Genomic DNA, 13,453 nt, shown 5'->3' on the forward strand with positions numbered 1-13,453 from the left:
ATATCAAGCCTGTTAACGCAATTCAGAGCAATCATCCATTGCAAGAGGCTGTGATGGATTTATGCTTTTGTCCAGTGCTCTTGAGCATCTTTCTTTACAACCATTCTACCCCTTTCTTTTAGATAAAGAAAAACACAACTATATTGTTTTATACTTATGGAACTTGTTATAAAGATTCTGTTTATCAGGTCCTCACTAAAATTGAATATCAGTGTTTAGTAAAGGTCTCTACAATTAAATATAAATTTAGAATAAGATAGTATATACAATGGGGTTCAAATAACTGTTACTTGGGGCCTAAATTTCCATAGGAAAAGTTGCTGATAGAATGGAAGTTTGAGAAACTCTAAAAGAAAAGTAAGAATGTTTTTGTTTTCCCAGAAAGAAGAACCTGGGGTAGAGGTAGGACTTAGAACTACAGGTTTCCAATACAGGAAAAAGAAAAGTAGAAAAGATGGTTCAGAGAGAATATAAGAAAAAAGATAATGTGAGAAGAGAAAGTTCTCAAAATTGAAGTTTTGGTAAATGGATAGCAAATAATCTCATTGAGTACCACTTCTTACTTCAAGATTTACCTGAAAAATATATTTAAATAACTTAAAAAGTATGGGTTCAGTAAATGTTGTCTATTGTTATCACGAAAATGATGTTTAACCTCAGTGCCATCCCTGTGATGTTTACGTTGTTTTCTTCATTTTCAATTATTTATGAACCAAGCTGGTATTATCATTAGACATAGTCCATGTTAAATATATTCATGACTTCAATATTTCAAAGCAATTTTATGGACTTTTATTGTTTCATATGATCTTCTTTAAGATACTGGGGGGCTGGGGGAACTATTATTTTGTCATTATTTTTACAGATGAGAAAATTCTCAGGGTGCTAAATAACTTGGCTAATAAGGTCATGGAGGTAAAGGAGAGAAGCAGGATTTTAACTTGGGTTTTCTGGCCACACTCACGCTTTTCCCCTCAAACCTATCTGATACCAGAATTTTTGGAGTCTTTTTTCATTGTCCAAACAGAGAGGGGAGAGGAGTTCTTTGTATCTTGATTCATCAAAGCCAGCTGTGATATGCACATGATTAGATCAGAAAATGTGGGCTACATGGTATAGTGTTAACTGTATTCTTAATTTCAGGATGAGACATTATGATAATATTCATAATTATTATTTTACTATGTATCAGGCTTTTATTAGCTTATTTAATGATCATCAAGTACTAGCCCATATATATATATACACACACACACACACACACATATATATACATATATGTAAGCACAAGTATAGCTTATCTAATCCTCAAGTATTATTATCTTCATTTAATTGTTGGGTAACAAGGTGCAGAAAGATTAGTTAACCAACCCAAATCATACAACTAGATAGTGGCAGAGCCGGAAATTGAGGCCGGCTCTACCTAACTTCAGCGCTAACCTATAAACGTTGTCAACTCAGGGGAAAATGCCCTAGAAATGTACCAGAGACCTTGCCCACTATATTTTACAAGGATCTGTATCACGAATTCTCAAATGCAGTTGGGTTTGAGGGTGAGGTTGGGGCTAGAGGTTCACATCCGAATTTTGAGGTTTTTTTTAAATAAACTTTTTATTTTAGAATAGTTTTACAGAAAAGTTACAAAGAGAGTTCCAGTATATCCCCCCCTCACACACACACGCAGTTTGCCTTACTATTAACATCTTAGTGTGATGTATTTGTCATAACTGTGGGTGTTATTTTGAAAAAGCTCATTCAATATTATAAAATAATTGTGTATTTGAAAAATTAAAAGTGTCTATAATTTAAACAGCAGTAGTAAAGTTTAACAAAATCCTCTCTTCCAGCGGGGATATACAGGAGGTAAAAATTCTACTTCACGTTAGAAATTTCTAACTGGAGGAGGAGAGAGAGGTATCTCCCACAAAGCGTACACCAGAAATCAGGTAGTGAGATTTTTATATGTAACATAAGGAGACATTGGTTAAAAAGTGAAAAATACTAATTTGGATGTTTGCCAGATTTTCAGCTCAGCACAAAACAAAGAGGGCTAGATAATATAATGAATGCCAGCAGCAGGAGTTGAAAGGATTGAAAGGGAAATTTAATAAGAATTCAAATTATTGTACTTAGGTCTAAAAATCAACTGCGTAAGAATAGAATGAGGAAATGTGTGGCCCAGCGGAAGAGGATGGTTCTCAACCTTCGTTGCTTATTGGAATCATCTCAGGAGCTTTTTAAAAAGTACTCAAACCTGGTCCCACCCCCAGAGGTTCTGATTTCATTGGTCTGGGGTGCAGGCTGATGGCGTTACAAGCTTCCAAGGCGACTCTAATGTGCAACCAAGGTTCAAAACCACTGATTTAAAGGTTTTAGTTAATGCAGTGGTTCTGATGCTATTCGCCGGTTATGGAACATTTATTTTTTTTAAACCACCTCGGTGATTGTAATGAGCGGTCAGAGCGGATCACCTACAGGATATCAGAAAGCTTAACACAAGTCCGTGGAGATATTACTTCAAAAATCTGTTGCTCATCTGCTTCCAACAAAATATTAATAGAAGTGTGGTATCTAGGGCAGAGGAAGTAGTTCCTCTCTACGTTTCCAACTGAAATAGCACACCCTGCTCTGCCACATGTTAAGAGGCATATTGACTAACTGAATTAAAGACTAAAGGCCAGATCATCTCTGATGGACAATTAAAAAAATGACATGATAGTTGTCTTTAAATATTTTTAAAGGGCTGTTATGTGGAAGAGAGATTCAATTTTTTTTTTGCCTTTGTGTTTTCTAAAGGGTAGAAATTGAAGGGAGGAAAATTCAGCTCAGTACGAAAAATAACTTGCTACTAAAATGGACTTTCTGAATGCCATCATTGGAGTTATCCAATCAAAAATTGAACAGTATGTTCACTAGGATCCTGGACAGCATTCCTGTGTATATGTACCTTCCTACTTAACACCTAGATTGTAGTGTCTGTGAAGGCCAAATCCATATTCTCTGTTCTCTTTTTCCACCAACGGCAGTGACCCAGTGCCCTGAGCAGAGAAATTCCTTAATAGTACATTTATTGACTATATGAACGTTGAATTTACATTTGTGTATTTTAGCAGTAAACCAAAAGCCGTGCCTGCAGTGCAGAGTGAAAGTAGGCATTCGTACCAATTCAGATTTGTTTTTAACTTTACTTAAAATACACAGTTGTGGAGCCAAAAAGTAGTTATTTGGCTTCAAATTGTCTGACGACGACAGTGCCTTATTTCCCTTCTCACCTGTCTTGAAGGTGGTTTTGTAAAAACTCGCATGCACATCTGGAGGCTCACTCTATTTCCTCACCCTCACCCTTCCAGCGCACACTACCTCCAGAGCCCCCTTTCCCGTTCCTGTCCACTTCCTTTTTCAGACCATCCGCGTGTTCAGCCCCAGTCCACTGCAGCAGGGTCTGGCTGCTCATTTCACTGCTGCCACCGCCGCTATCCACTGATCACCACGGCTAATCAGATGGTGTGACAGTCTGCACCAATCACTAAGATGACCCAAATTAACAGTCTGGCTGTGTCACAGTGCATTCATTCCACATATCCAGACATGGCCTAAGTGTGAGGCAGAAACTTGGATGTGCTTATCTGTGGTTGCATTGTAACATGCATTATTGATTGTCATAAACGGCTTCAGCTCTTTAAATCTGCAAATGAGAATCATCTGTCAATTAGTACAGCCAGAATTGAGCTATGAGGGCAGAAGAGAAAGTGTATATATTCCTTTCTCTACCAGCATTTCCTTTCCTTTGCCATATTCCTTCCCCGTCGCATTATAAAGCCTCTCAGCTCAACATACTCCCCAGCTTTTTGCTTAGAAGGGATACTTAATCAGAATATTTTTATATCCTGCAAAGAGAAACAAATCTCCCTAGCCAAGTGAGGAAGACAGGGCTGGCTTTGAATTGTAAGTTCATTGTGGGAATTCTGTAATCCAGTTCCCTGGTGACACTAGTCAGTAAAGTTCGGTTCTTAATAAAACACAGGCAGCCTTATCTTAATCACAATTGCAATTGTTGGCACCTTGCAGTGCCTGGTGTAAATTACCCCCCAAATATTTGCATTCTTGATAGCCATTTTTCTACAATGAGTTTAGTAAGTAGAGGGTCCTATTACCTGCTAAATGTAAGTATAAATTAACAACCCATTATGCACAAGTTTTATAAAACATTTACAGATAGAGATCATGTTTAATTAAAATTAACTTGCATATGAAAGCCAAGTGCACTAATGATCACAATGACCTTTTATTACCTGCAGTCCCTTGTTTTGGCTGGAATGATTGACAGCTTGCTGTTTGGCTACCATGTTGAATTTCAGCTGACAAGACTTTTCATTTTAACTCAATTTGCCCGCCTATCACAAGCTGGTGGCAGGCCAGACCCAAGTCACCCAGCTTTGCCTCAGCAGCTTGCTCTAGTTCTCATTAGTACGCATTTATTCAGTGGAAATTGGAAGACAAATGCTTGAAGGCATGTGAACTAAGTATAGCAAATTAGGTTTAAAGACTGAATATTTATAAGTGTATGGAAAGTTTTTTTTTTTTTTTTAATTCTAGAGCGAATTGAGAACTGAGTGCTAGCTTTGGTATAAAAGAAAGGAAGATAGAAGGGGGAAAGAAGATTCTAAGAATAACAATACTATCAGGTTTTTCTTTCCATTTTGGAAATATGTAAAATCTCTCTGACAACACCTTATCAAACCAACCTGGCCTCTCTTTCGTGGAGTGCTTGCACAATGAAGTTTAGCACCTCAAGTGTGAGAAGGGGGGAAAAATGAGGGTCATGTTCATCTGTTGCTTGGTTATCCCTTGGTATGTTTTCAATTGCCTTGTTTGTTCGGCACTAGCACAGAAACAGATGTTGCTCTACCATGCAGGATAATTTACTGTGCAGCATGGAAGGCCTCCCAGGGCCCAGCTGGTCTGTCAGTGGCACTGGCTGGTGTCTGCTCAACTATGACAACTACAAGTAGAGGCTGCAATTTTTTTTTATTGTGCAGTTGTCATTCTTCTCAACGTATATATAGCCCTGCCTGCATCCTTCCTGGGGCTGGCGGCAAGGCTGCGGCTTTTGTGTCTGTACGTTGTAACGCAGAGCCACGGAAGCTCCCCTCTCCTTTGTGGATAATAATGCCACTCATTACTTTTGTCCTCCGATGATTCTCAGCATGATCGCTGCGATCCAGAGCCAACCTCGTCTCGCGCACATAACCGGTACTGGAAGGTAAAACAGATTTGTCATTTATGACCTGACCGCTAAGCCACACTTTGTGCTCCATTATTGTGATTAACTTCTGCATAAGATATGCTTGCCCAATTGTCACTTGTGATACTGCAGTGGGCGCAAGCTGCCACCCTTCCCGCGAGCACGCCAGCCAATGGGATGTGACCGTGTTGTTCGGATGCCTGCCCTGTCACAGTGGCCACCCCACAATTATCGTGCTTTTGTATTTCTTCTCCCCACAGCCCTCCTGGACCTGGTGGGTGCAGAGCACTGCCGCATATGTCAGCTACCATTTCACACCACAAGCTAAGATGATGTCATGGTGCTGTGGATCCAGCATGAGCCAGCAGCAGTACGTGGGAAGCTGACCCTTGCTTTTCACCATAGAAATGTTGGTCGCTGGTGTCCTGCCAGCTGCAATCCATCGTGTCAGGTTGCCTTGTGGCTATCTGCAGTAGAGTCCATGTTCCAAAACCAAAGTTCTTTTCTGGCCCTGTCACCAACAAACCGATTTGACTCTGCCTGATTATAATAACGAAGGCAGTCCAAAAGAATATGAGCAGCCTCACGGTACATCATATCGAATCACCACACTGGCCACACAGAGCTGACCGCAGCCTCATTTCTTCAGACAGATGCATGCTTAGGGAAAAACCTCCTGGGAGAAGGTCCCCAAAGCTACTTGATAGCCCTATGCAAGCTGTGCGTAGATTTCAATTTTGGGGAAATCGCATTTATTTTTATTTTTTGGCTGATGCAAGCCCTCACTGACCTGCCCACCTCTATAATCTAATAGGTTATTCTACATTTCAGACCTTTGTTGAACACTAAGAAGCTGGCCTCTGTGTGTGTGTGTGTGTGTGTGTGTGTGTGTGTGAGAGAGATTCTAAATTGCAAGCCATAAATACAACCATTTGTTACCATGTGAAGGGGGAAAGAACGCTCAATTTGGAGCTCTTTTTCATATTGCTGATTAGAGAGAATCAAGCTTTATATTCTAAGACCCATTCACGCTGGTGAAAACATAGTCAGTTTTGATTATGAAGGCAAAGATGCAGACCTAGACAGGAGCTACATGCTGATATGCATGCTATCAGAATGATTTATGCAAATTATGCATATTATTCCCAAGGGAATTCCTCCTCAAACTGCCAGGATAAATTGCCGGAAATTAGCCATAAAATCTGTCGTGCTAGGAGCAAAAGGTGAAGGCCACTGGGAAAGCAAGGACATTCAGCTTCTGGAATCTTCCAGGTTATGATGGTGGCTGTTATTTTCCCTGGATGCTGGGGGAAATATGGGTTTCTTCTGATTCCTATTAAAGTATTTTCCCTTTGAAATTTTTCCAGCAAATGCTGACTCACGTTTTATTTACAACTAGCATAAAAGAAATTAAGTGTTAAGCTATCTCAGAAAGCACTACTACAATTACTTTACTATTGGCTGCCTAAGTGGTTAGTAAATGCCTAAGCCTGGCTTTGAAGGCATCACTGTTCTGAAGGTTGGTGAAATAACCCACCAGTGGTGTACTTTAACTGGGATACGGTTTTACTTTCCAGTGTGTATGCCCCAACACAGACTTCCTCTCTTGCAGATCATTCTTTCCTACAAAATTCCTAATTAATGACTTTCTGCCCCAATACAGCGCTGTTGTCTCCTGCCTGTGAAATGCCCCAAGCTTTGGGGGCTGGGCCACAGCTGTCTCATCCCTCCCCTCCTCACTCTCCCATTCAGAGCCCCCATTGGCTCCTTCCTGGTGCTCAGTGGATCTGATTGGGAAAGGATTTCCCTGTCAATCACAGCTACTGTTTATGAGCTTTAATGGCAAATTGAGAGCACTTGTCAGGAGCAGTCACATTTTAATAAAATGTTGCTTGCTTGTTTCTTTCAGAAAGCACCATTCTTGAGGTCTTGCGACTATGCTCCTTTTCTGGCATCTTTCGCGTCGTTCAAGAGGACTTGACACTACACTTAGAGAGCCAGGACTGCTGTCTGCGAGAGGGAGACTTTGTAGGCATCTTTCCTCCCGTCTTACATTATGACCCTGAAATCTTTGAAGCTCCAGAGGTAAATAAACATTAAGCCGGTATTGCTCCCTCTTAGATACTGCAAGCACATCCCTTTCCCTCGTGATCTCTCTTTCTCTTGCCATCTTGTTCCAGAAAGAATTGGAGAGAGCTTAATGACTCCTGTTTTTCCTTCCAATGGGAACATTTTCCTATTTACTGAAAGGTTTCCTTAAGGATCTCTCTTTCAAAGGTTTCACGATCTATAAAGAGAAATACAGCGATGAGACTAAACTCTAGTTTCCTCAAATGAAATGAACGTTGATACCTTGATGGACACTATTCACTTTAGGCCTAAATTAAGTTTTGCTTGGCAGAGAATTATTAAAAACCATGGAGGGCTAGCTATTGACAGGTGGCTTAGAGAATAAATAATGACTATTCTGCTAAGTGTTTCCAGAGTGGGGTTGACTGTCCCAGAGTCAGATACCGTCCTTGCCAGAGTTAAGCTCATCTACTTTTTCACCTCTTACTAAAGGTATGTGCCCCTTCTTGATCAATTAGGATGGCATTATGAACTTGAGATTGTAAAGCTGCTACTCACAGGTTAAGCTCTGAGGGTAATTGTGTCACCTCCTTGTATTTTTTTCTGAAGCTGGAGTTAATGAATATCAAAGACTGGAAATTAATCCACCCTGGCTCATCCCTTGATACCACTTCAGAGGTTCACCACCTGCATGCAAATTGAGCACCGTCATCTTCTGCCTGTGCTTCTCAGGAAGTCACATTGTTGCTGCAGTGGTTTTTGTATATAAAATGCCATTTTTCAAAGGGAAACTTCTGTGCTCTTTTTGAGCAGTTTAGCGCTGAACCACTTTTAAACCCAGTTTCTAAGATGTTTTTCAGCCAGGCTGGATTAAAATCTTGTTGAATTTTGGAAATTAATAAGAAAAGGACAGACTTCAAATACAATGAGATAATTAGCATTTATTTCATCAGCAAAGGCAAAATTTTTTAAGTGAGGGGAGAATGTACATATGGTTTCTATGCATTTCAGAAGAGGCGTTACGTGAATAATGATAGCAAATCAGAAGTAGGGTATCGGTGAGTGAATGAACATTTTTGCAGACAGCAGGCTTCATCACCACGTTTGTAAATATCAAAAAAAGAAATTCCACACGTAACTAGGTGGTCAATAAGTAAAGCAAGTAAATAGCTAATATTTGAAAAATATTTTAAAATTTAAAAAATTTCATTTCTATCTACAATTTTCAATTTAATTTCTGCTTAGTATTTTTATTATGTGATTATCCTGCTAGTCATCAAGTTTATTATTCATGTCACAATAGTAAAATCAACATTAAAGTTATCAAAAAATAATAAATGTTTACCAAATCACCACTGTTTTTTAAGGTCTTAGGGATCCTCCTATTCTCTATCCCCAACCCTGCCGCCATGATGGAAAAGACCATGAGTTAGACTTTTAGGAATTTCAATATCAAAGCTAAACATTTGAAACTGTGTCGATTTATACTTTTCCTGTGGCATGCTAAATAGCAATGCCCAAACTTTACATAATAAATAGTAGTCGGACAGGTTTGCCTCATACTAAATCAGTGGGAAGAACAAAATTGCAGTATTGTGAACTCTGATTTAGCATCATTAGGGCAGCTCTAGCTTGAGTTGATGAGCATTCTCTATTATTTACTAGACTTAACATTAGCCAATTATGCCTGACTAATGTTAAAATCAACTAGCTAATTTTTGCTATGGTATCGTTTCCTTGAAATTAGTTGTGGAATGCTGATAGTTATTGGCACAGAAAAAAAATGGTATAGTTCAGAACCAATTTTATGTGATTTGGCAAGGCCTTATGTAATCATTCATTCTATAAATATTTACTGAGCACTTACCACTCTCAGGCTTATGGATTGATTCCTTTTGTTCTTAATAACTTAGGATGGCAATAAGTAGATGCTATAGATGCTCATGTAGCAGTTGCCCATCCAAAAACAATCATGCACTAACAGTAAAAAAAAGAGAAGAAAATTCTGGAAAATTCCGTCCTTGGCCTTTGTCACGGACAGCACTGTCCCAGGAGCTCATCCGAAGTTCATACTCCTCACTGCCTGACTTTTGTACCCTACAGATCTTGAATGAGAAGACCAGCCCTTAGATATAGAAAATAGCCAATAGCTCTTAGGCTAAAATCATGAGGAAGACCAACTCCAGATATAAGTATAGTTATTCTCAGAGGACGTGGAACCTGAGGTGCCTTCATGGAACATTGGTTCCCCCCAACCCAATGAGGCATGGTTTCAGGATGTTCAAGCCCAAGAGACCCTAGAATATTACATTCTAGAAACAGGTTATATCTTCCTTCACCCATCTCTCTATTGTTGAATGCCCCTCTTGTCCACTGAGAGACTCCAGGTGACTCCACAACAATCCCCCTTAATCACCTCTTCTTTGTCCCTGATTCCCACCTCATTCCTCAGAGAATCTGCCACTGCTCACTCTGTGGTCTGGGTGTACCTTTGTTATGGGGCACACCCCACGGTATTTTGCAATTACTTGTTTGCCTGTGCGTCCATATACTGTAAGTTCCAGGAGGGGAGAGACCTTGTCCTTACCTTCTCTGAATTCTCAGTGCCTGGCATGCAGGAGAGTACCCATAGAAGGAAATAAATAGGAGGTGCTGAGATGGATGAACGTTCTGAAAGTGAAAATATACTTCAGTTAAGATGTTAAATCACTACAGATATCGCACATTCAAATGTGTACTGGGCCTAATTAGATCCAATAGCTGAGGTGGCTTGTGTGTAAATATAGCAATACTATCGGGAGTGGTAAGAACTCTGGTGAAAGGACAGCCCAGGAGGCATCTAAGGGAGACCATGTGGCTACTTTGGAACCAACCCTCAGTCCCTAACAAGCATGTAGACCTGATGTGACCAAGTCATTTTTATTATTTTTTTTAAACTTCAGATTCCTGGGTGAAGCCTAGAATTTTTAAATGTTTGGAGAAATTAAGTTTAAAACACAATGTAAGCTAAAGAAAAAATGATTGGGAACCTAACTGGGCCTATAAGCTACCAACACGTAAGCTGTGTTAAGAATTATTCTTTTCCTGAATATGGGTTCCTTAGCTTATTGTAATGTTAGCCAGTCAGGTGGCATGTGCTGATGTGGAAAAAAAAATTGGCACGTGAAATTAAAACAATGAGAGAGAGCAAAAGGAAACACCTGTTCCCAATTCTCTTTTCTTCTTTCTGTATCGGTCTAAATGCTACCCAAGAAAATCTAGATGATGTCTTAATTAACTAGGAATGGATACTTTTTAAAAATTTTATGAAGGGTTCTTCAAATTTGTCAATTGTCAGCCAGAATTCTAGCCACTGGCTCTCAAGTAATCAGTAAATGGTGATGATTACTTTTCTGCCAAAATGCAGCATCCAAAAATGGAGCTATGGAGAAGACCAGATCTATTGGTTGGTTTTTCTATGGAGGTGCTGAGGTATAAAGGGCTGGGCCATAGGGAAGAAACAGCCAACATTTAAGATGGTAACGCATTACCTTAACCATATAGCCTCCTAAAGTAAGGACACAGGGAAACAACAAAGTAATTACAAAGCCTTTGGAGTACCCCCAATCCCCTGCCAAAGCTCTGAAGATGAAAAGCCTTATTTGACCTCATGCAAGTCTGCCCAACCTACTTCTCGGAGGTGTAAGGATTATAAAGTGATGAATTTGAAAGCCCTTGAAAAAATTCTAAATCACTATAAAAATTGTTGTATCAATATTCTTTTGATTATTTCCACTATTATTAGAATATACTAGTCATGACAAATGTGGAAATACTCTCAATAATTTTTTGTCTGTCTCTCAAACTGGAATAGAGATTGTGCCATTTAGTACATTTCAAGGATACAAACATAAACTGAGCAACCACTACCCAGAAAGCACTTTGATGGGCATAATGGGTGACGTAGATATAAAAGGGGCCCCTGTCTTTAAGAGCTTACAGTTTAGGGGCTTGTCCTTATCACATGGCTGTGTTCTCATAGCCACGTGCTCCATGTTGAGAGGGTTTCTGCCCCACTAGTGAAGTGGCACTTCCATATCTACCATGTTGGAACCAGCAGTGGGCTGGCAAACCAGCACTCTGAGAAGCCCTGATTTTGCCAGTTGTCATGGTGTGAATACTTTCACCTTGGCTGATTTCATGTTACCAGAGTGAAGACCCTGAATACAGCGTGGGGAAGAGATGTATACACTCTCTCTCTAGCTGGTACAAACTGGCTATGGCACACCACTGATTGACACCCAAGTCACGGAAATAAAAAAAGGAACTTCTGTACTTAGTCATCTTGCTCCCAGGAGGTACAGCTGTAAACCCCGGGCAAGAGTGCAGCCCCTTAGTCATCCACTCAAAACAGTGACAGTTTTTATTTCTAGGAAGTCATGTCTTTTGTCTAATCTAGATTCCTATACCCAAAATGATGAATTGAGTGAATACAAGATCTGATCATGTTCACAGAATATGATCACCTACCCCAGCAAGACCATGTTTTATGCCTTTTTAAACTTCAATGCTGCACATACAGGAAGTGCTAAAAAAAAAAAGCTGTTGAACTGAACTAAACATAAAATTTGGAGGACACAGATTAGTGTGGTACGCAGTGTTCCTCAGTCACTCATACCCAAAATTCTTCTCTATTCAGGAAATTGTATCGTCTACCCAATCTTTATTTCTAGTGCTAAATATTATACCATTTTCTATTTGTAAACATTTTCTATTTGAATATTCATCTACTCTTCATTCTCTCCATCTTTATTATTATTTTTTTTAATAATTTTATTTATTTATTTTTGGCTGCTATGGGTCTTCGTTGCTGCGCGCGGGCTTTCTCTAGTCGCGGCGAGCGGGGGCTACTCTTCATTGCGGTGCGCGGGCTTCTCATCGCAGTGGCCCCTCATCCATCTTTATTTATTCATTCAATATCTCTGTTTTCTTCAAAAGTTTGAAGATTGCTTTTAAAATATACTTTATTGTCATGTATTTATTCATTAATTCAACAGACATCTATGGAACCTCACTGTGCCTAGCACTCTGGTGGGGGCCTTGAAAATATGGAGATAAATAAGACAGTGTGACCCCTCCCGTCTCCTGGGATTTCTTGGCTGAGAAACCCTCTCCTGGTGACAGCATAGCTGCAGCCTCGCAGGCGTCATAGTCACATATAACCAGGTCTAGAGGAGGAAGAGTGATGGACCATTTTGTTGTGTTTTTCTTTCTTCACAAGAAGGGAACTTCTCCCAGATGGCCCCATACACTCCTCCCCTGTAGCACTGAGAGACGGGTTCATACACCCTCTCCTAAATCAGTGAGAGGCCAGAGCAATGTGATTACCACAGTTGGTGCCTCGAGAGATCTCATGCAGAAGAAAGATGTTGAGGAGCAACCACAACAATCAGTAGAGGAGCGTTGGGGAATTTCAGCGTCTCATGCTTTTCTCTTATGACTTCTCCATTCTTATCCATTGAATAATATTGCATGTAATTGACCCTTTTTAATCGTGAAGCACCCAGCTATTATGGTCACTGCAACATGACAAATCCTGTATTCAAGTTGTTCCAGATCAAAGATCAAAGCATCTCGAGCTTTCTGACTTTTTGTTCTATGTCACTGTGACCCCAGAATTTCTGGGGTGAGACTATTACACCCCTTCTTTTTTTCTAAAACCAGACTATATTCTTAGCAGCTGCCACAAGCCCTTCCTAAAATTGGCTCCTGCTCGGGTTCTCCATGTCCTGGCAATGGAAAACAAACTGAGAAGAAATTTTGACTCAAAAAGCTACTTATGCCCATATGCCCTTTGAGCTTAATGGTAGCCACAGAGCAAAAGAAGTTGGCCTTTTCCCTTCTTGTTTCATAATATAAACAACTAAATAGGAATTTCTATGATATTTATTGTGAGGAAATCGAATGGAAGGTGATGGAAAACTAGAGGAGTGACATTACTGGTTGACTAGATGTTTGGGGGGATTGAACGTACACTAACTGAACGTGGCAGGGCTGGGGGAGCACTTCGGCATTCCTTGTTGGTCACTGTGACTTCTCAGCTGCATATTCACATACACAAAGAAATATAGAAAAGCCATGACAGTTTCTGGTTTATTT

The 13,453-nt window shown here is 40.0% G+C and overlaps 1 protein-coding gene across 1 annotated transcript in view; it reads left to right on the forward strand.

Annotated features, from left to right (window-relative positions):
• The window catches only part of CYP7B1 (cytochrome P450 family 7 subfamily B member 1), a 187,297-nt gene that overhangs the window by 166,428 nt on the left and 7,416 nt on the right, over positions 1-13,453 (forward strand). Inside the window, exon 5 of the mRNA XM_082364829.1 lies at positions 7,155-7,330. Coding sequence (XP_082220955.1) covers positions 7,155-7,330 — 176 coding nt within the window. The remainder of the gene's footprint in view (positions 1-7,154; positions 7,331-13,453) is intronic.

The sequence above is a fragment of the Balaenoptera borealis genome (genome assembly GCF_965194805.1).
Source record: "Balaenoptera borealis genome assembly, chromosome: 17".
In the NCBI taxonomy this organism is placed as follows: domain Eukaryota; kingdom Metazoa; phylum Chordata; class Mammalia; order Artiodactyla; family Balaenopteridae; genus Balaenoptera; species Balaenoptera borealis.